Source organism: Nuphar pumila, chromosome 14 (assembly GCF_984573655.1).
Source record: "Nuphar pumila chromosome 14, dmNupPumi1.hap1.1, whole genome shotgun sequence".
Classification (NCBI taxonomy): domain Eukaryota; kingdom Viridiplantae; phylum Streptophyta; class Magnoliopsida; order Nymphaeales; family Nymphaeaceae; genus Nuphar; species Nuphar pumila.
The window spans coordinates 16779333-16800657 of NC_143262.1; the positions used below are offsets into that span (position 1 = coordinate 16779333).

Sequence of the window (21325 nt, forward strand, 5' to 3'; positions counted from 1 at the left end):
TCTACGTTTTTGTATGCCTAAAATGACTGATTCAAGTCAGTAGCTTGAGTTATGTCCCAACTTTTACATGCCTTGTTGAGGTCTCTTAAGTTTATTTTCCTACTACATAGTTCTTGTTTGGTTATTATTTTTATCTAGAAATAATTGTGATTTCACCTCATCATGCGATTCTTTATTAGGTTGAAGCTGCTCAAGGCTTCTTAGCAACCTTAAGATCCTACTTGGAGTCCCTCTGTTCAAATTTACGCGCTCACACCATCACAAATGTGCAATCAAATGATGACAAGGTGTGTACTTGGCTCATAGTTTTGTCTCTCAATTGACAAAGTTGATGACTGACACTTAATATTTGAATTGTCATCTCTCTCTCTCTCTCTCTCTCTCTCTCTGTGTGTGTGTGTGTGTGTGTCCATCCAGTCTTCTACCAGTGTGGTCATTGAAAATCCATGGAGATGCCACTCATTTTTCGTGGGTCTTGTGTCAACATGACCAAAAATTGGACATGGCACCACACACACACACACAAATTCACATCTCTCTCTCTCTCTTTCGTGCCTTAGAACTGAAAAAACTTGAATAATTTTTCTTACATAAGTTTGCTAGAAAAGTTTTAATTGTTATTATGGCATGTGAGGGACAAATTGGTAGATGCATGCACATAAATGTGGGCTATGTCATGTGGACATGGCTAAAAGAGATGAAGGGCATACTTCTAGTTTAACCTCAAGAATAGTATACAAGGGGACACTACACGGTAGTGAATTGGAGCATCCCTGTGACAGAATTAAGGCAATTTCGTAAGGCTGCTCCTGAGGATGCCTAAGGATTAAGTCTGGCATTGGAAAAACTAGTTGCAGTTTGTCTTTGGGTAGGAGATTTCTTGATAGCATGAAGTTGGCAACATTCCTTCAAAATATTTTGAACATCCATGCATTCATCAGTATACCTTGAAAAACTGTGAAAAGATTTCTAAATTGAACGAAAGATGTGTTTCTTGATACTCTATTGAGTTTTGATACTTCCTGTATTAATAACCTTTCCATCAGCGTTCTTTTCTTTCTTTGCAATATGTTCCTCACAAATTCCTGTTTTCCTTGGCAGAATAGGTTCAAGTTCTGCCTAGTTAAACTCTGTTTATTCTCCCTTTCTTTTGGCGTTTCTTTCTTGCATGGTTTATTTTCCATTTCTTGTCAATGTAGCATTGGTTGTGTTCTCCCACACAGACCAATGTTTGAAAGTTTGTCAGGCTACAATAACATAGTTTTGCATTTGATTCAAATTTATTAGCTGTCATTGGGTGATGTTTTCGTTATTTCATCTGCTAAATCCATCTGTTTTGAATTCTCCAATTTTTAGGTGTCATTACTTCTGAAAGAGAGCTTCATTGACTCATTCCCAGTCCGTGATAGGCCCTTTATGAAGGTATGGTCTTTGCTTTTGCAGCATTTCAATAAAACAATGTGCAAAGATCTCTAAGACAGATATTTGCTAAGCATGCTGTTGTAAATGTTTTCATGCACCTCCAACATGTTCTATAGCTAGTTGGTCTCTTTAAGATTTTTGATTTAAACATGTACTTTTTCTTAAATTCCCAATGATCACTTGTGATTTTGCTGACCTAGTTTTAGAAGTGTCCATTCTATTTTCTGTTTTAAGGTGTATATATCTATTTTTCCTTTTCCTGTAGCAATCTATGTATGAGCTACACTTGACATAGTTGTCAAGCTCTCTCTGAAGTGTAAGGGATACACTTGGTAGGTGTTGTATAGATTGCTATTTTGACTTTATGCATGATTAATGGTTACAGAAAAAAAAGCCAAGGGTATCTGATTATGAATGAGTCAAACAGAGAAGCTTATGGAATACCATTTGAAATAACTTGCTGCACATTAGACAGAGAATGGAAATAGCATCAACAATAAGGGCACATTTACAAACCTGTGAAACAGTTGTTCAAATTAAATGTATACAAATACCAAACAAGGGTATTTTTGTCCTTTATATTTAGAACAGTCCACTAGGGACTGAAATGTAAAATTTTCTATATTTTTTTTATTCTTTGTTTTCTGTTTTTTGTCTGTTTCTGTGTCAGTCTTTTTGACTGTTGGGAGGCAGTCTAACGTCTATTAGACTGCCTCCCATTCATTAAAGGTGACACTCTATAAGTAGAGCCTCACGACTACTTTGTATGTGTGCTTTTATAAAGCATTTGCTGTGGTATTCAACTTCTCACTTTGTTTTTCAATAGGCTTTTATGCATTATTACTGTTTTTGTATTTTATCTCTTATGAGATTGTGATCGGTCCATGAGAAACCACATTGTTGTTGTGCATTTGTGTAGCTTTTTGTTGGCATTGTATTCGTGCACCCTTGTTTCATTTCATGGTATCAGAGCAAAGGTCTTTTTGAAAAAGCTTCCTTAGTGATCCTCTTGTGGTAAGTGCTCCTCACGCTCGTGTTAGTCATTCTTCTATTCAAATCTTCGCAATTCACTATGGGAGAAAGAGACTCTGCCTCCGTCATCACATACAAGCTAAATGAGAACAACTATTTGATGTGGGCGACGACAATGGAAAATCACATCAAAGGCAAAAAGCTATATGGTTTTGTTAGTGGTTCTACTAACGAACCCCAACTCAAATTGACTAGAAGAGAAGGAGATCAAGTCAAAGTATTGTTCGAAGAAGAAAAGGAAAAAGTTTTACAAGAATACCAATACAAGTTTGAAGATTGGGAAGCAAGCAACGCTCAAATTCTTTCATGGTTTATGAATACCATAGAATTCAAGATTGCCACCAACATCATCAAATTCAAGAAGGCATGTGATGTTAAAATATGTATATATATATACATATACTTATATATATACATCCGTATATATATAAGTATATATATACATATATGTATATATATACTGTTTCTCTTTTAGTGAAATACCCGATAGGGGTGTTCTTGTAAAACAACCAATGTATTTTTTTGTTTTTACTTTTTTCCTTTTTCCTTTTTACCTTTTTTTCTTTTTCCTTTTGTAAGACCACAAGGGGCCCCACACTTATAGTCGTTGGGGCCCCAACGGTCAGATTTCTGACCGTTGGGGCTCCCAACGACTACAAGGGAGCCCCCTTGTGGTCCCTTCTTTGAGCCTCCCTCCTCTATAAATAGAGGAGGTATTCTCCACTTGTAAGCATGGGTTTTTCACCCTTCTCTTCCTTTCTTCAATAATATCCAACTTATGACTTTAAGTCATTTTCTACTTTTGAGAGTTTTGTGTGTGCACATTTGGTGTTTGTGTTCTTGGCTCTAGTGGTCACTCTTAAAGAGTGTCTTTTGCTCTATTGGTGCTTCCGCCTCTTTTCATTACATGGTATCAAAGCTCGGTTGGTGATTGGGCTTTTCTTTGTTATCTTGGAACGTGTGCCTCTCAAATTTTTGAAGAAAGGAAGGATATTTGGTGCCGATGGAAGATGACTCTAAAGTGAAGCTTTCTTTTAAGCTAAATGGGTCCAACTATCTCATGTGGGCCTTCGCTATGGAAAATCATCTAAGAGGTAAGAAACTTTGGGGTTTTGTTATGGGAACTACTCCCGAACCCTCTCTTGTTCTCACCAAAATCGAAAATGAGGTTTAAAAAGCTTTAGATGGCGATGAGCGCATCAAAGCTATTAATGACCATCAATCCAAAATTGAGGATTGGGAAAGTAACCATGCCAAAATTTTGGCATGGTTTATGAACAATGTAGACCTTAAAAATTGTGCTAATATTGCCAAATTTAGAAGGGCCAATGAGGCTTGGTTTTTTCTTAAGGGTATGTATACCCAAAAGGATCTTGCTCGACAAATTTTTTGTTAAGAAAAAATCCGTTCCACCAAACAAATGGATATGAGTGTCCGGGACTATTTTAGCTCTCTAACCCCTCTTTGGGATGAACTTGCTCTTTTTGAGCCTAAGTGGGTGGCTCCGGAAGATATTGAATTAAGAAGGGAACAAATTGAAAAGGAGCATTTTTTTCAATTTCTTCATGGTCTTCGCCCGGAATTTGAACAAGTTAGGGCATCTCTTCTCCATAGAAGCAAAGCTCTACCTATTGAAGACACCCTTGCCGAAATATGCCAAGAGGAAACTCGACTTGGCTTAAGTGTTAAGAGTGATGAAGTTTTGGTCGTTACTAGGCCCGGATCAAATATTAAAGCATATAGACCCCCTCACTTTAACAAAAATAGCAATGGGCCTAGAAAGGGAATAATATAACATTATTGTAATGAACCGGGGCACATTAGACCGGTTTGTCCCAAACTTAAGGGAAAAGTAGCCGCGATTGGAGAAAATTCTCCAAAGAAGGAAGAAGAAAGTGCCAAAGAGGGAGATATCAAAGAAACTCTTAATCATATCTCCGAAGTTTTCCAACATCTTCTCAAGACTTTTTATTCAACTTCCGGAGCCGCCATCGCCTATTCTTCATCACCTCCAGGTATGTGGATACTAGACTCTCGTGCTTCTTTTCATATGACATCTCATAAAAACTCTCTTTCAAATGTTTTTTCCGAACCCATATCCTCTTGTGTTTCAACGGCTAATGGAACATCATTGAAAATTGAAAGTATTGGAACACTTGATTTTAAAAACTTTTTCGTTCCTAAAGTAAGAATCGTTCCTAAAATTAATTTAAACCTTTTTTCCGTTTCTCAAATCACTGATCATGGACTCTTTCTCACCTAAAGATTGCACCGTGCAGGATCTCCAGTCAGGAAAACTGATTGGGCAAGGCCATAGAAGGGGTGATCTTTATTTTATGGACTTTTTGACTCTTTCATCTAAGTCATCTTGCAATCTTGTAAAAGACAAAAGTATTGGAATTTGGCATGAGAGACTTGACCATCCAAATTTTGTAAAAATGTCTCTTTTTCCGTTTTTGAACAATACTTGTAAAGGCAATCACATGACTTGTAAAGATTGCATTTTTGGGAAATCTAAAGCTACTCCATTTCCTCAAAGAACTTACTTTACCACTCAGCCATTTGAACTTGTTCATTCCGATTTGTGGGGACCTTCCCCTATTTTGTCTAAAGGTGGATTTTCGTATTACGTGGTCTTTATTGATGACTTCACTCGATTTACGTGGATTTACTTCCTAAGTCGCAAATCCGAAGTTTTCTCCTTCTTTAAAGAATTTTATGCAATGGTTAAAAATCAATTTTTGGGAAATCTATCTATTCTTAGGTCCGATTCGGGAGGCGAATATATGTCCAATGATTTTCAAAGCTATTTAAAAGAGAATGGAATTTGTCACCAACGCTCTTGTCCCAACACTTCGCAACAAAATGGTCTTGCGGAAAAAAAGCATAAACACATAATAGAAACTACAAGAACGTTATTAATTTCAAAAAATATCCCAAAAACCTTTTGGGCCGAAGCGGTTCTAACCTCAACATATCTTATCAATAGAACTCTTTCATCCTCTTTGAAAAATCTTTCTCCATTTGAAAAACTTTACAATATGTCTCCCGATTATAAAAGACTAAGAATTTTTGGATGTAAATGTTTTGTTCTAACTCACAAAAATGATAAACTTTCTCCTAGGGCTATTGAATGTATCTTTTTGGGATATGGCGAAAAACAAAAAGGTTATCGGTGTTTTGACATACTTAAGAACAATCTTTATATCTCAAAAGATGTCACATTCCTTGAAGAGGAAAATGGTTTTTCGCACCAACCAAATGAAAATATTGATTATTCCTTTCTATTTGACTTGTTGCCTCAAGAAAACATCATAGATGATCATATTGATCCTAGTGAATCCCTTAGCGAAGATCATTTTGAACATCCAAGTGATGATCAAAACTTAGAAGAAAATGTTTCAAGACAAATACAAGTCTACTCTAGAAGGAATGAAAGAAATCTTCCTTGTGCTCTTGAAAATTTTTCCTAAAGTGAGTCAATCGAAGATACCTCTCAAAGAAAATCAAATCGGATTTCCAAAATACCAAATAGGTTTGTTTCTTATGATTCTTTTTCTCCTAACTTTCGAGCATGCCTACTTGCTCTTCACTCCTTTCATGAACCATCTCATTACAATGATGCTAAACAATATGCTCATTGGAATAAAGTTATGGAACTAGAACTTAATGCTCTTAAAAAGGCACAAACTTGGGAAATCATTGATCCTCCCAATGGCAAGAAACCCATTGGATGTAGATGGGTTTTTAAAGTAAAAACTAAGAGTGATGGTTCATTAGAAAGATAAAAGGCTAGGTTGGTAGCCAAGGGATATGCCCAAGAGTATGGGGTAGATTATGATGAAACTTTTGCCCTAGTTGCTCGAATGACTAGTGTTCGAGCTCTTATTGCTATAGCCTCTGATAAAAAAATGGCCAATCTTTCAACTTGATGTCAAAAATGCCTTTTTGAATGGTAATTTAAATGAAGAAGTTTATATGGAACCGCTTCCAGATATGAATTTAAATGGAAAAATTTTGAAATTAAAAAAGGCTTTATATGGACTTAAGCAAATTCCTAAAGCTTGGTATGATAGGTTTAGTAATGTATTAATCAATTTAGGATTTTCTTCTTGCTATACTGACACTGCTCTTTTTGTTAAAAGGACATGTGACTCCATTATTATGCTTCTACTGTATGTTGATGATATGATCATCACTGAGAATGACAAAAAGGGAGTAAATGATGTAAAGTCTATGTTAAAAGAAACTTTTGATATGTCTGACCTTGGTTATTTGAGATATTTTTTAGGGATTGAAGTGGCTTATTCCCCGCGAGGATACATCCTATCTCAAATGAAATTAGCTGCAGAAATTTGTACCAAATCAGGAATATCTGATGAAAAGAAAGTTGAGACTCCTGAAGTTATTAATGCAAAACTGAGACTTGGAGATGGTGTTCTTCTTGAGGATCCAACCCCCTACCGTCAATTAATCGGATCTCTCAGCTATCTATCCATCACACGTCCAGATATAGCTCATGCGGTTCATGCAGCAAGCCAGTTTCAGCATGCACCTACTTCGGTTCATATGACAGCCGTAATGAGAATTGTGCGATATATCAAAAATACTATATCCAAGGGACTCTTCTTATCCTCTTCCTCATCTCTTGACTTAACTGCTTTTACTGATGCTGACTGGGGAGGAAATCCCAATGATCGTATCTCAATAACGAGTCTTATTTTTTTAGGTGAATCCCTCATTTCGTGGAGATGCAAGAAGCAGCAGAAGGTTTCACTGTCATCCACTGAAGCTGAATATTGGGCCATGGCAATGACAACTATGGAAATCATATGGCTCAGGAGTCTCCTTGGTGACATGGGCGTCCCCATTTCCACTCCCACCAAGCTCTGCTGTGATAACAAAAGTGCGATATACATTGCCAGCAATCACACCTTTCATGAGCGGACCAAGCATATCGAAATGGATTGCCATTATGTTCGAGACGAATACCTCAGAGGGACTATCTCATTACCATATGTTACTTCAGAGTATCAACTAGCTGACTTCTTCACCAAGGCGCTCCCAACTCCACGATTTATGTTTCTCCTTAACAAACTTTCGATATTCTCCCCGTAAAGTTTGAGGGGGCGTGTTAAAATATGTATATATATACTGTTTCTCTTTTAGTGAAATTGTAAAACAACCAATGTATTTTTTTGTTTTTACTTTTTTCCTTTTTCCTTTTTACCTTTTTTTCTTTTTATTTTTTCCCTTTTGTAAGACCACAAGGGGCCCCACACTTGTAGTCGTTGGGGCCCCAACGGTCAGATTTCTGACCGTTGGGGCTCCCAACGGTCAGATTTCTGACCGTTGGGGCTCCCAACGACTACAAGGGAGCCCCCTTGTGGTCCCTTCTTTGAGCCTCCCTCCTCTATAAATAGAGGAGGTATTCTCCACTTGTAAGCATGGGTTTTTCACCCTTCTCTTCCTTTCTTCAATAATATCCAACTTATGACTTTAAGTCATTTTCTACTTTTGAGAGTTTTGTGTGTGCACATTTGGTGTTTGTGTTCTTGGCTCTAGTGGTCACTCTTAAAGAGTGCCTTTTGCTCTATTGGTGCTTCCACCTCTTTTCATTACATGTGATGCATGAGCTTTCTTAAAGAACTCTTTTATTCAAAAGGATATGGCTAGACTATATTATCTTCAAGACATGGTACGTAATGCAAAACAAGGAGACAAAAGTGTGAGAGATTTTTATGGGGTTTTATCTTCCATTTGGGATGAATTAGCCATGTTAGAACCTAAATGGGAAGGTTCGGCTATTGAAATGAGAAAAACTCAAATAGAAAAAAAAACCTTTTCTCTTTCTTGTATGGCCTCTGACCGGAATTTGAACAAGTTAGGTCCTCTTTACTTCATAGGACCTCAATTCCTTCTATAGATGCTCTTGCGCAAATTTGCCAAGAAGAAACAAGACTTGGCATGCACAAGTCGAATGATGAGGTTCTTGCCATGGCAAGACCCAAAAACTTTGTAAAAACATATAAACCCCCTCATTTTGAGAGAAAAAAAACGAGGAAGGACATCATGGAGGATACAAGGGTGAATACAAGGGCAAAATCATTTGTATCATTGTAAGGAACCAGGACATATAAGACCGGATTGTCCCAAATTTAAGAAGGTAGCCGCTCTAAGTGAAGAAACTTAAGATATCAAGAAAGAAGACAATTTCAATGATCTGACAATTGCTGAAATAGCGGAAACCGTTTCACACATCCTTAAAGCGACTCCTTCTACATCTGGTGTCGCCATATCGTCTTCTTCTTCTCCAGGTAAGTCCACTTGGATTTTGGATTCGGGAGCATCTTTTCATATGACATATAATGAATCCCTACTATCCGATTGCATCAATTCATACTTTTCATGTGTATCAACCGCCGATGACACTTCTTTAAAAGTTAAAAGCATAGGAAATCTCAAAGACACTTCAATTTTTTTTTTGTTCCAAACGTACGAGTTATTCCAAAGTTAGATTTAAACCTTTTTCAGTTTTCCAAATTTCTGATAATGGGTGTAAAGTCTTCTTCTCATCTAAGGCTTGTTAGATTCAGGATCTCCAGTCAGGAAAGCTGATTGGGCAAGGCCATAAAAGAGGGGATCTCTATTATATGGACTTTTTATGTATACCCCAAAACGCTTTTTGTAATCATATCAAAGACATAGATTTAAACCTTTGGCATAAAAGATTATGACATCCAAGTATATCCAAATTATCTCATTTTCCATTTTTGAATTTTTTTTGTAAAGATAAAGATTTTGTATGCAAAGATTGTATACTTGGAAAAATGCAAATGATACCTTTTGGATCAAGAACTTCCTCATCTAGTGAAATATTTGAATTGGTGCATTCGGATGTATGGGGTCCCGCTCCTGTCATGTCAAAGGGAAGATATTCATGTTATGTTATATTCATAGATGATTTTAGTAGACATACTTGGATTTTTTCTCAAGCTTAAATCAGAAGTTTTTTCGTGTTTTAAAACTTTTCATAACCTTGTTATAAACCAATTTAAAACAAATATTAAAGTCCTTCGCTCCGACTCAGGGGGAAGTTTCTTTCAAATGAATTTCAATCATATCTAAAAAATCATGGAATTTTACACCAACGATCTTGTCCAAGGACTACTCAACAAAATGAAATTTTCGAAAGAAAACATCGTCACATTATTGAAACTGCTAGAACCCTTCTTATTTCAAAAAATGTTCCAAAACAATTTTGGGCCGAAGCTGCACTTACCGCAATATATCTAATAAATAGAATACCTTTTCAAGTCTTGGAAAACAAATCTCCAATTGAAAAACTTTTTGAAATTTCTCCTGACTTGAAAAGACTAAGAATATTTGGATGTAAATGTTTTGTGCTTCTTGAAAAATATAACAAACTCTCTCCCAAAGCCATAAAATGTGTCTTTCTTGGATATGTCGAGAATAAAAAAGGCTATCGATACTATGATCAAACAAATGACAAACTTTATGTTTCTCGAAATGTTACTTTTCTTGAAAAAGAAAACATATTTGATTTTGAAAAATCCAAAGAAGAAACCGAGTATGCTTTTTTATTTGATTTATTACCTAAATCAAATAATGAAATTGTTAATAACATTGAAAATTTCGAGTCTATTAATGACTCTAGTGAAGAAAGAGAATCGTCTCAAAATATTTTACAGTATTCTAGACGAGATACTAGGGAGCATCCATGTGCCCTTGAAAGATATAATCAATCAACAAATATTGAGGAAACTAGTGTTAGGAGATCTGAACGAATTCATAGACTTTCAACTAGATTTGTGTCATATGAATCTTTTACTCCAAACTATAGGGCTTGTCTTCTAGCTATCCATTCATATCATGAACCATCTAACTACAATGAAGCTAAAAACATAGACTAGGTAAAAGCCATGAAGATAGAATTAGATGCACTGTATAAAGCTCATACTTGGACAATTCAACCTCTTTTCAAGGGAAAGAAGACTATATGGTGCAGATGAGTCTTTAAAACCAAAACAAAAAGTAATGGGTCTATAGAAAGACATAAAGCACAATTAGTTGCAAAAGAATACTCACAGGAATATGGAATAGATTATGAGGAGACATTTGCTTCAGTAGCCCGTATTTTCACAATTAGGACTTTATTTGCAGTAGCATCCATTAGAAAATGACCTATTTATCAACTAGATGTTAAAAATGCATTTTCAAATAAAAATTTAAATGAAGAAGTGTACATGGTTCCTCCTCCCGGTTTGACTATTGAAAATGGTATGATTCTTCGACTTCAAAAGGCCCCTAATGTATGGTATGATCGATTTAGTAATACCATATTAAAATTTGGCTTTAAATCCTGTTACACTGACACTGCTTTGTTTATAAGATCTACATGTACCTCTATTATTATTCTTCTTTTGTATGTTGATGACATGATAATCACTGGTAATGATCAAAAGAAAATTGAAGAAATTAAAGTTATGCTTAAAAAATCTTTTGATATGACTGATCTTAGTTTTTTGAGATATTTCTTAGGCATTAAAGTGACTTACTCACCAAGGGGATATATTTTATCTCAAATCAAGTTTGCAACAGATATTGTTGCACGTTCGGGAATCACTGACACAAAATATGCGGACGCACCTGAGATGATAAATGCAAAAATGAAAGTTGAGGATGGCGTACTATTAGATGATCCAACACCTTATAGGCAACTTATCGGATCACTAATGTACCTTTCTATTTCTAGACCTGATATTGCGCATGCTGTACACAACGCCAACCAGTTTCAACATGCACCCATATCAGTTCACATGAGTGCCGTATTGAGAATAATTTGATACATTTAGAAAACTATTTTTAAAGGGCTATTCTTATCCTCTTCCTCATCTTTAAATCTTATTGCATATACTGATTCTGACTGGGGAAGAAATCCCAATAATCGTCATTCAACTACTGGCTTTTGTGTTTTTTTAGGTGATTCCCTCATTTCTTGGCGATGCAAGAAACAGAAGGTGTTCTTATCCTCCACTGAAGCTGAGTATAGGGCAATGGCTACAACAACCACTGAAGTTGTGGATGCATGCATTACTTTCAGATATGAGAGTTTATTTCAGAGCCTACAAAATTATACTGCGACAACAAAAGTGCCATATACATTGCCAGCAATCATACATTTCATGAACGAACAAAACACATTGAGTTAGATTGTCACTATGTTCGTGTAGAATATTTGAAGGGGACTATTACATTGCCATATGTTCAGTCAAAATTTCAGATCGCAGACTTCTTCACCAAAGCTCTTCCTTTGCCTAGATTTTTGTATCTTCTTAACAAACTTTTGGTGATTTCACCATAAGTTTGAGGGGGAGTGTTAAAATTAAATGTATACAAATACCAAACAAAGGTATTTTTGTCCTTTATATTTAGAACAGTCCACTAGGGACTGAAATGTAAAATTTTCTATTTCTTTTTTATTCTTTATTTTCTGTTTTTTGTCTGTTTCTGTGTCAGTCTTTTTGACTGTTGGGAGATAGTCCAACTAGACATTGTTGAACTGCCTCCCAACAGTCATAAATATGACCGTTGGAAGGCATCCCATTCATTAAAGGTAAGGCTCTATAAATAGAGCCTCACCTCTACTTTGTATGTGTGCTTTTATAAAGCATTTGTTGTGGTATTCAACTTCTCACTTGTTTTTCAATAGGCTTTTATGCATTATTACTGTTTTTGTATTTTATCTTTTATGAGATTGTGATCGGTCCATTAGAGACCACATTGTTGTTGTGCATTTGTGTAGCTCTTTGTTGGCATTGTATTCGTGCGCCCTTGTTTCATTTCAACAGTTAGGTCCCTGAGAATACTTTGTCAGGTGAGAAAGTTCTTAACAGCTTTGCAAACATGTGATTCAACTTGCTCAGGGTAAGGCCAGAAAAGATGTTATTTTCACAAGAACATTTACCTATGAAAATTGTCTCCACTCTTCTTGAGGAAACAAATCTCATCCACTTCATCAGGCTCAGTGGTCTACTTCCCCACTTGCAAATGTGCCATAAGAGTAAATGTGATCATGGTAGAACGAAGTGTGGGAAAAGATCAAAGGAGAGGAGATAAAGGGACGTGGAATTGGAATAAGGAAAATAATAGAAGGGCATGTGTAATAACTGAGTAATTTTGATTAACTCAAAATCATGATTTTCTAAATATGAATATTAATTTACATAATAGTTTGGATACAAAAAAATTACAACTTGATAGATAAAAATCATGAACTTGAAGTTTTTAGGCTGGAATTGAAAGTGTTGTTTTACATGTCATGAAAATAGGAGTTGCAATGGTTGTTCTCTTCCTTTTTCTCTGTGTCTTCCTACGTCTCTCTTTTCAATTGTGCCATTCTTTGTTCATGTTCTTTGCCTTCTGGTAATGCGAATCGGACGCCCAAATTTTCTCTATGCGGTCATTGTGTCACTAACTATTAATTTCATATTTGTGTTCTGTGTGTTGCACCTATGAAATTATAAAGCTTGCTGCTTGTTTCTGTTGAATGCAAATCATGATCCAAGGGGAGTACTAATCTACTTCTGTAATTGGTGGCCCAAGCCCAGCTGTTTGTGGATACACAGCTTTTCTCTGTACATACAGATATGGTTCTTTCTTTCTACCAAAAGGAGTAGTAGCCAGGCAGCTGTAGAAGTTCATGCTAAGGTAGATTAAGAGCCCTCGAGAGCATTTCCTGCTCAACCATAATAGTTTTCTCTTATTTCAGAAGGAAAAAGGAAGTTTTCCTAGTTTACTGTTGCTTTGTATGCTATTCAATGTTTGTCCATGTAAATTAATGGAGTATTATGACACATTGTAACGTTCTTGATATAAAATTATTGCAACGAACATTAAGTTCATATTTTTGCCCCCAACAGTTTGGAATGGCAACATTGTGCTTTTGAAGATGTTAAAATAAATTTTAAAAAATTGTCTCTTTCTCGTTTTGTGTATGATTTTCGTTTTTACTAGGAGCATGTTTTCTTTCTTCCCAGTCAGGAAAAATTCTTTCTTGGACTGTTTATGATCCGTATTTGGCTTAGATCCAATATTTCAACCCAGGCTTGACCCACCATGATTTACACTTGGATCCATCATGTTTTGCAACTAGAATATGTATGCATGGGTCCAACTTCCATGGCGGGGAAGTCAAACACACCCAATTCGGTGATCCATAAGCGTGTCGACCTTAAGTAATTATGTGAAGGAATAATACATATAATTATGTTTAGGATAGAGATAATCGTAGCTCATTAGGCAACATTATATAATTCTTTCAGCATGTTTGAACCAAGTACGTAACGGAGTGCCAGTCATTTTTCACATTCTTCGACTTTAACAAACTGCACCCGATAGGGCCATGGAACCCACATCCTAGATCCACTTGCATCCTGGAATGAACTAGTTGACTTGGAAAACAATTTGGAATCATCATATGAAATATACATATATTTGGAACCCACCGTGTACCATAACTGGAACATATAAAGAAGAAAATGTGTGCGTTCTACAACCAAAATGTTGTCAAAATATGTCCATCAGGACTCATAAACTACATTTGGTCATTAATATTGGATAATAACGTAGTTATGCACTATTAGGTTTTTCTTTTTTAATTTAAGTAGGTAACCAAAAGCTCATCGTTTATGACGGCCTATCCACCATCCGTGTGTGTGTGTGTGTGTGGACCGAGCCAAAAGGTTCGCAAGCTATTGTGAAATTACTATGTTAAAAATTCTGCTTCAACTTTATTTTTAATTTTATTGCTTCCAAATCCACCTTTTTTGTGAACTTATAGCATGACGACTTTCTAAGGCCCTGTGTGGATCTATTTGTATTTATTGTTTACAAATATATATGTAAGCGCATTTTATAAATAAGAATCTTACCTTTATTTTTAATTATGCGAATCTTTGGAATTTGGATTACTATCTGTTAAAATTATTATGAGAGAAATTAAGATTAGTGGGTAGTAGTGTTGATAGTTAGCATAGATGGTGGTGGTGGTGGTAGACAAGGTTGTTAAATGCAATGAGGCGAAGCGAGGCGTTGAGCCTGCGCTTCGCCTCTGAGGCGTACGCCTCAGGTACTGAGGCGTACGCCTCTCACAACTGGACTGGAAGTGAAGCGGTGGGAGGGGAGGCAGTAGGAGAAGGACCACGCGCCCAGCTGGTACGGAAGCGAGGGGGGGCCGCGTCCGGTGGTCGGAGAAGACTGAGCAGCCAACGGCGAAGTTCGCCACCGGGGAATTTGTAACCGGGGAACTGTGATGAGGGGCAATTTGCGCATCACAGCAACGCCTCAGTACCTTGAGCGTGCGCCTCACCTCTGAGGCGTACGCCTCTCACAACACTGGTGGTAGATGGTGGTGACAGTGGTGGTAATGGTGATGATGGTGGATGCAAGTGGTGGCAATGGTAATGGTGGTGGTAGCGATGATGGTGGTGGTGATGGTAATGTTGGAAAAGTGGTGGCGGTGATGGGGACAATGACGGTAGAATGGAAGAAAATAAGTAGAAAAAAATTTGTAGGTCTCCATAGTTTTGTAAAACAAGGGTGGTCATTAAAAAAATGAAAGAAAAAGATCCAAACACCAAAATTTGCCATTTAAAATAAAAATAAATGGCAATGAACAATTTATAAAGTGATCCAAACAGGGAAAGCTAGAGTTTGAACTGAATTGCTATAGCCCTTGAGTGTGTGCGTGTGTGGGTGAGTTTTGGCGCCAGCACACACACAGGCTTGTACTATCTCAGTTTCGGTGGGCGCACACGCAACACACACAAGCTTGTATCATCTCAGTTTTGGCAGGGGCTTGTAAACGAGCCAAAAACACCGAACATGAGGTGTTCAAGCTTAGTTTATTTTTATGATGAGTTGAGACGAGATCAAGCAGAATGAGCCGTCTCCGAGCTGGCTCATTTAACAAAAAAAGAGATCGTATCGAAGTTAGAAGTGATAGGATTTAATCTCTAGACTTGTGGAGAAAAAGCTGAAGCTGATTTTTTTACACAAAAATAGTCTCAACGTTGAAAGCAATAGGACTTATTTGCAATACATTATGTGATACAGAATATATCTAAATTATATTTATTACTACTTATTGTGCCTGTACGAACCAAATAAGTCTATTTTAAGAGTTTGAACAAGCTCTTTATAAGCTGTGCATAGGGCTGGTTTTGTTTTCCAGCTCTTGTCTTGCACAAGTTGAGGTCCTTCAAACGATTCATAGTATGAAGGGGTTTGATCTGGACTTTACCCTTACCAAACCCTGTAGGGTCAGGGTTTGGTTATAAATAAGGAGGTTTGATTAGAAACCGAGTCAGATCCAAACTGTCCGATTAGTACATGATGTTGGGTATGATTCAGACCCAGGTCCAACTCAAGTTCCAATTAAGTCCCTATGATTTTTCAATATTAAAAAGATAAAAGACTTATCTTATAAGGTATAGACCCCACGTAATCCCTATAAGATCCGAGTATGGTTTTTCTTATGGTGGAACTGAATAGACCCAGGTCCAAACCAGGTACCCACACCTCAAAGTCAGAATCTAGGGTCAGACTCACCTGCATCTAAACCAGATCCAACCCATTGACACCCCTAAGAGCACCTTTGATGGCGCATCCCACAGGACGAAAAACACAAAAAAGGACATAAATCGCAACAAACCTTGAACACAGTAGACACAGAACTTCGGGGGGTGGGGGGGGGGGGGGTGTCTCTCTCTCTCCTCTGCAGTGGCCAGAGTAGTAGCAAAGGCAAGACCGTCTCCAAGGTCGATGGCAAGGCTGTTGGAGGGGAGGCCGGCGGTGACCTCTCTCTCTTGCCCCCATTTCTTCTTTCTTCCCCTTCTCTCTCTCTCTCTCTTCTTGATTAAGGCTTTTTTTCCTTTGATTTCATTGATTAGGTTAGATCTTCAAAATAATTAGGGTTTTTTTTTATTTTCATTGATTAGGATTTTTTTTTTATTGATTAGAGCTATTTTTTTTCATTGACTAGGTTAGATCTTTGGTTTTCTTTGGTTTTTATTGATTAAGGTTTTTTTTCTTTAATTTTTATTGATTAGGGTGGTTTTCATTGATTAGGGTTATTTATTTATTTATTAGGGCTTTGAATCAAATATTTTTAAATAGGGATTTTTATATTTAATTTTATGGTTTATTTTTTCTGTAGTTAAGAGTTTTTGGTTTATTTTTTTTCATTTTAGGGTTTTATGATTTATTTATAGTTTTTGCATTTATATGTAAAAAATATGAATTCTTATTTTTTCTCAGATTGCCCAAAATTTGAATATTATTTTTACTTAAATCCAATTTCAAATATATAATAAACATGTTAAAACACTTTATGGCTGGGCGAATCGGGTCATACGATCCAAAATGAAGTAATCCGGCCCATTATCCCTGTACACATAATTAAAACACAACATCCGAGTGCGGTTCAAATAAACTTTGGACTTGGTACAATTGTTAAGGAACGATCCGAACCAATATTCTATTTCATCTTTTTTGTTCATTTCTGTCCTAACATACCCTAAGTGTGAGCTAGGGATGGCAATGGGGCGGGGCGGGGGACAAGGTCTCCACCCCTACCCCGTTTCAGAAAATTAACCTTCATCCCCGGTCCATCCCCGTGGCGGGGGAGACTTTGGACCTCCACCCCCACCCGGTCCCCGCCCCGCCTCGCCACCGCCACCGCCACATCCCCGCCCCGTCCCCAACCAATCCCTGCCCCTGCCACATCCCCACCCCATCCCCGCCTGGTTGGATCAACAAAGGAAAGGGGAAATGCTCAGAGAAAGAGATTCATCCCCCGGGCAGTGGCTTTGTTCCCGATAGAGCCTGGACACTCACGTGACTCTCGGTAGAAACTAGAAGTAGGGGGTGCACCCTTGATGGCTGGCATTGGAAGAAGGGGTAATGATGGCTCTTAACACCCCCGGCAACCCAAAAATGGGGGTTGCAGAGAAGAGGAAGGAGAGAAGAAGAAGGTTACCTGGCGATAGTCGAGGTTCCCGACGTAAGTGATAGCAACATCGTGCTCGCCACAACAGTTGGTTTCCGGTGGTGCGGCGATGGAGGAGGCTGTGGTGGTCAGTGACAGTGGCTTCCGATGGTGGCATAATGGTTGGCTTTCGACTGGTCACGATGGTGGCGCGGCGGTTGGCTTTCGACTGGTCACGACGATGGCGTGGTTCCGACCGATCTGCAAATAGGGAAGGATCCGAAGGAAGGAGAAGCTTATGCGGAGAGGTAGAAGGGGTCATCCCTGTCTCCATCCCCGGTCCAAATGGGGTGAAGTGGGGCGGGCCCCGCTTTCCCCCGGTCCACTGCCATCCCTAGTGTGAGCTATGGGCAGACACTTTGTTCTTTAGCTGGACAGACATGGAGATCAGCCATTTTTTGGTTTTTTAGTAATTATAAAAGTTGCTATCACTATTCTCTGAAATCGACTGTTTGGTTTCTTCTGTGAAGAAGAGAAGGAAAAAACAAAAGCAGCAAGGTTTGGCCATATAATGGAATTATATGTGGGGGGCAGCGCAGGGTACGATGCACTCATTAAAGCTACACATGTGATTGTCTCAAGCAGTGACAGTATTAAATGCCGGTGACTGAAGTGAGTGCCAGATCCCCTCAAAACTATCCTTCTAACAAGAAACAGATATGGTCTGTATTCCCATTTCAACTTTGTTTTCCAACAAAAGCAAAAGAGGATGCCAATCAATTTTCCAGTGCTGGCAAAGTCACAATCTTAAATTTGAAAAACAGTGACACCGGTTTACCAAACAATGACCCTCTACTCTGAACAGCCACTGAATGCTATGAAACCTTTAATTAGAATGATGAACAGGAACTGAACACCACATAATGTTTCAATTAGGATATTAAAATAACATTTCCATTTAGAATGAAGAAAACATAATTCTGCCCTTGAGTATTCCACTCATCTGGCTAGGAGGAGGGCACTTGTAAAGTCAACAAGATGAAAGGACGTCAAAAGTTCAAACCCAGTAGTGTGGGTTATGTTAGTATTATGGTGGTTTAAGGGCTTGACTTTATGCATCTAAATCACTTTAGGGCTTTTTGGTATTATTTAGGCACCTAATGCTTGGTATCCGATCCACTTTCAACTTTCACATCTCAATTTTGATTCCCAAAAAAGGGTGACCTAAGAAAATGACTATCTAAACTAGAAAGGTCTACTTTTCCTTAAAAAAAAAAACTAAAAAGGAATACTTAAGGCTAGAATGAGAGCTGTCCTACAGTAGACTATTGAGGGAAAATGATGTTCTAGACTAAAGTGAAAGCCACCAAAAATGAAAGTTACCTGGAGTTAAGCGGATGTCAGTTGTATAGCGTGGTTTTATGTTAGGATCCTAGTGGTTTAAGGGCTTGACTTTTCTTCGACAGAGAAAGCTGGTGTTAGGAAGACCCTACCAGTTATACAACCATACCATTTGGGGTTCAAACTTGCAACGTCCCACTACAAGGTGACGGGCACTAACTGCTCCTGCCAGACATGCCGAGCCCCAGTTGGTTAAGGGCTTGACTTTAATTGTCTTTAAGGGTTTTTAATGTATTAGTTGAGCCCCCAACACAGCAAGACAGAAACTGGGTGTACTCTCTAATGGGTGAGGAGAACCTAGGGTTTTATATCGACGAACATTGCAAACAACACACAGGTTACCCAACCGTACCTCCATCAAACAGAATTTGGTGTTTTCTCCAATCTAGATTAAAACATGAAAAAGCAAGAGTAGGCATATGATCTTAAACTATGTACACTGTTATCAACAACAACAACAATAATAAATAATAATAGTAATAATAACAACAACAGATACTAGTAAAGCTCTTCACCATCATCACCATTACCACCAGCAGCAACACCATAAGATGTTATTATATGAAAATATACCATTGATAAGCCTATAGATGTATTTGTAAGTTCCAAGTTGCTGTTTCATAACGGTCCTAAACTAAAGAACATGAGACCATGATGCTGCGTCCTTTGCATGCTTTCTTATTATTGAAGAGCTGTGTGGATTAAAGCCAAGGATACCGTGGTTGGGATACGAGGCACAGGGCTATCTACAGTCACAACAGGAAGATTCTTCCCCTTTTAGCCTTTTAGGTGCAACAATCACCTGCCATTTAGACCATCAGAAGTACGGGAGGATGAGGAGGCGCCCTCTACCATTCATGAATGTACCAACTCTTGTACATGAGCAACTACCCAGGGCATTGGTCAGAAGTATTTCCATATTTTCTAACGTCATCTTCAGTACTAAAATTGCACAATGCGTCAATAATGTTCACTGCCATCAAAACCTACCCAGACAAGCTGGACTCCTGAGATAGCTTTAAGGTAAATTCCCAACTTACTGGTTGCACCCTCAAGAGAATTGGGTCCATGGCTGCTTTACTAGTATAGAGTAGCAAAGGGGCCTCATATATATATATATATATATATATATATATATATATATATATATATATATATATATATATATATATATATATTCTGCCCATTAGGCTCCTTAAAAAATCATAGTTTTGGAAACAGGATTTTGGATCACCTGGATCTGACCTGTATACAGGTTTTTCTGATGATCCAAAATCAATGGCTATGAAGGCATCTTTTTTCAGCTCATACAAATACATTTTCATCGAAAGAACATGATCCAAGAGTCGATTCCCACTAAATCGAGCATGCTCAACACATCTAACAGTTCAGATCAATCATAAAACACTTCAAACTATGGGGTCTAACGGGACAGAACGAGAAAAGATGGCCTAATATGTTCAGTCCTCTCTCTTTCTCTCTCTATATATAAATTGATAGCTGAGAAATGCTTAGGTACTAAATCAGTAGTCAATCGTGCTGGCTGTCCATGTAAAACCCGAAAATTTTTGTTACAAAATATTTTAAAATATGCAAATTGGGCCTAGATCCACAGTTGGATCCATTGGGATCCAACTTGTGGATCCATCTCGTTGGGGTTGGGTTACGGGTCTCGGGTTCGAACCCGAGCCGCACCCTGTACAACCTTTTAAAGGAAAAAAAGGGCAACCCGATAAGGGTTGCCCGATAAAACTGTAACAGAACAAGAAAGGGGGGGGGGGGGGGTACGCAGGGCGTAACCGACCCCGCACCTCTCGGTAGAGGAGGGGCTTGGGGCCGATAAAGGGGGAGTGGAGAGGGGGTTCTTGCCTTCTTCTCTCTCTCTCTCTCTCCCTCTATCTCTCTCTCTCTCTCTCGGTGTGAGTTACGCCGGATAACGGGGGGCTACCGGCTGCCATTGAAGGCCACAACAAGCAGCCTGTCACGACAGCAGTGAGGAGCGTCAGCCGCGGTTCTGCCTTCGCGTCCCCAACCCCCGATCACCTGAAAGATCACCAGAAAAGCTTCAAAAAAGGTACGATGCTTCTAACAAATTTGGGTGAGGGATCGAACATGGGTTCGATCTCGTGTGAGGGGTTTGAGGGGAGCATCCAGGGAAGGCTGTCGATGGAGGTATTCCCTATTTTCAAAAATAAAGAAAGAAAAAAAAAGGGGAAGAAAATTTTGTTAAACCCTAGATGTACGATTTTGGGGTTTCTTGTTTTTATGCAAGAAGGGGACCTGAAGGCCATCACGAACCCTGGGGTTACAGAGGAAGCTCTAACTCGGACGGAAATAAGAGTTTAACTTGTAAATGCAAATTATTGATTCTAAATGCGTGATCTACACAGATTTTGGTTCGGCATGTATTAATTTAGGAAATCAGTATAGAAGCATCTGATTAGCCTAATTTGGTGTTTG

General features: G+C 38.2%; 1 protein-coding gene across 8 annotated transcripts in view; it reads left to right on the forward strand.

Annotated features, from left to right (window-relative positions):
- LOC149816510 (DENN (AEX-3) domain-containing protein) overlaps nt 1-13455 on the forward strand; it is a 106723-nt gene extending 93268 nt beyond the window's left edge. For 2 of the 8 annotated variants that reach the window (XM_089987176.1, XM_089987180.1), the window contains 3 exons: nt 180-287; nt 1357-1422; nt 13081-13379. In XM_089987176.1, the coding sequence (XP_089843302.1) occupies nt 180-287; nt 1357-1422; nt 13081-13194 (288 nt within the window). In that variant the 3' untranslated portion in view covers nt 13195-13379. Of the gene's footprint in view, nt 1-179; nt 288-1356; nt 1423-13003 lie in introns of all 8 variants that reach the window. The other 6 variants (XM_089987178.1, XM_089987177.1, XM_089987182.1 and 3 more) reach the window with 6 other exon arrangements.
- Nucleotides 13456-21325: the final 7870 nt, after the last annotated feature.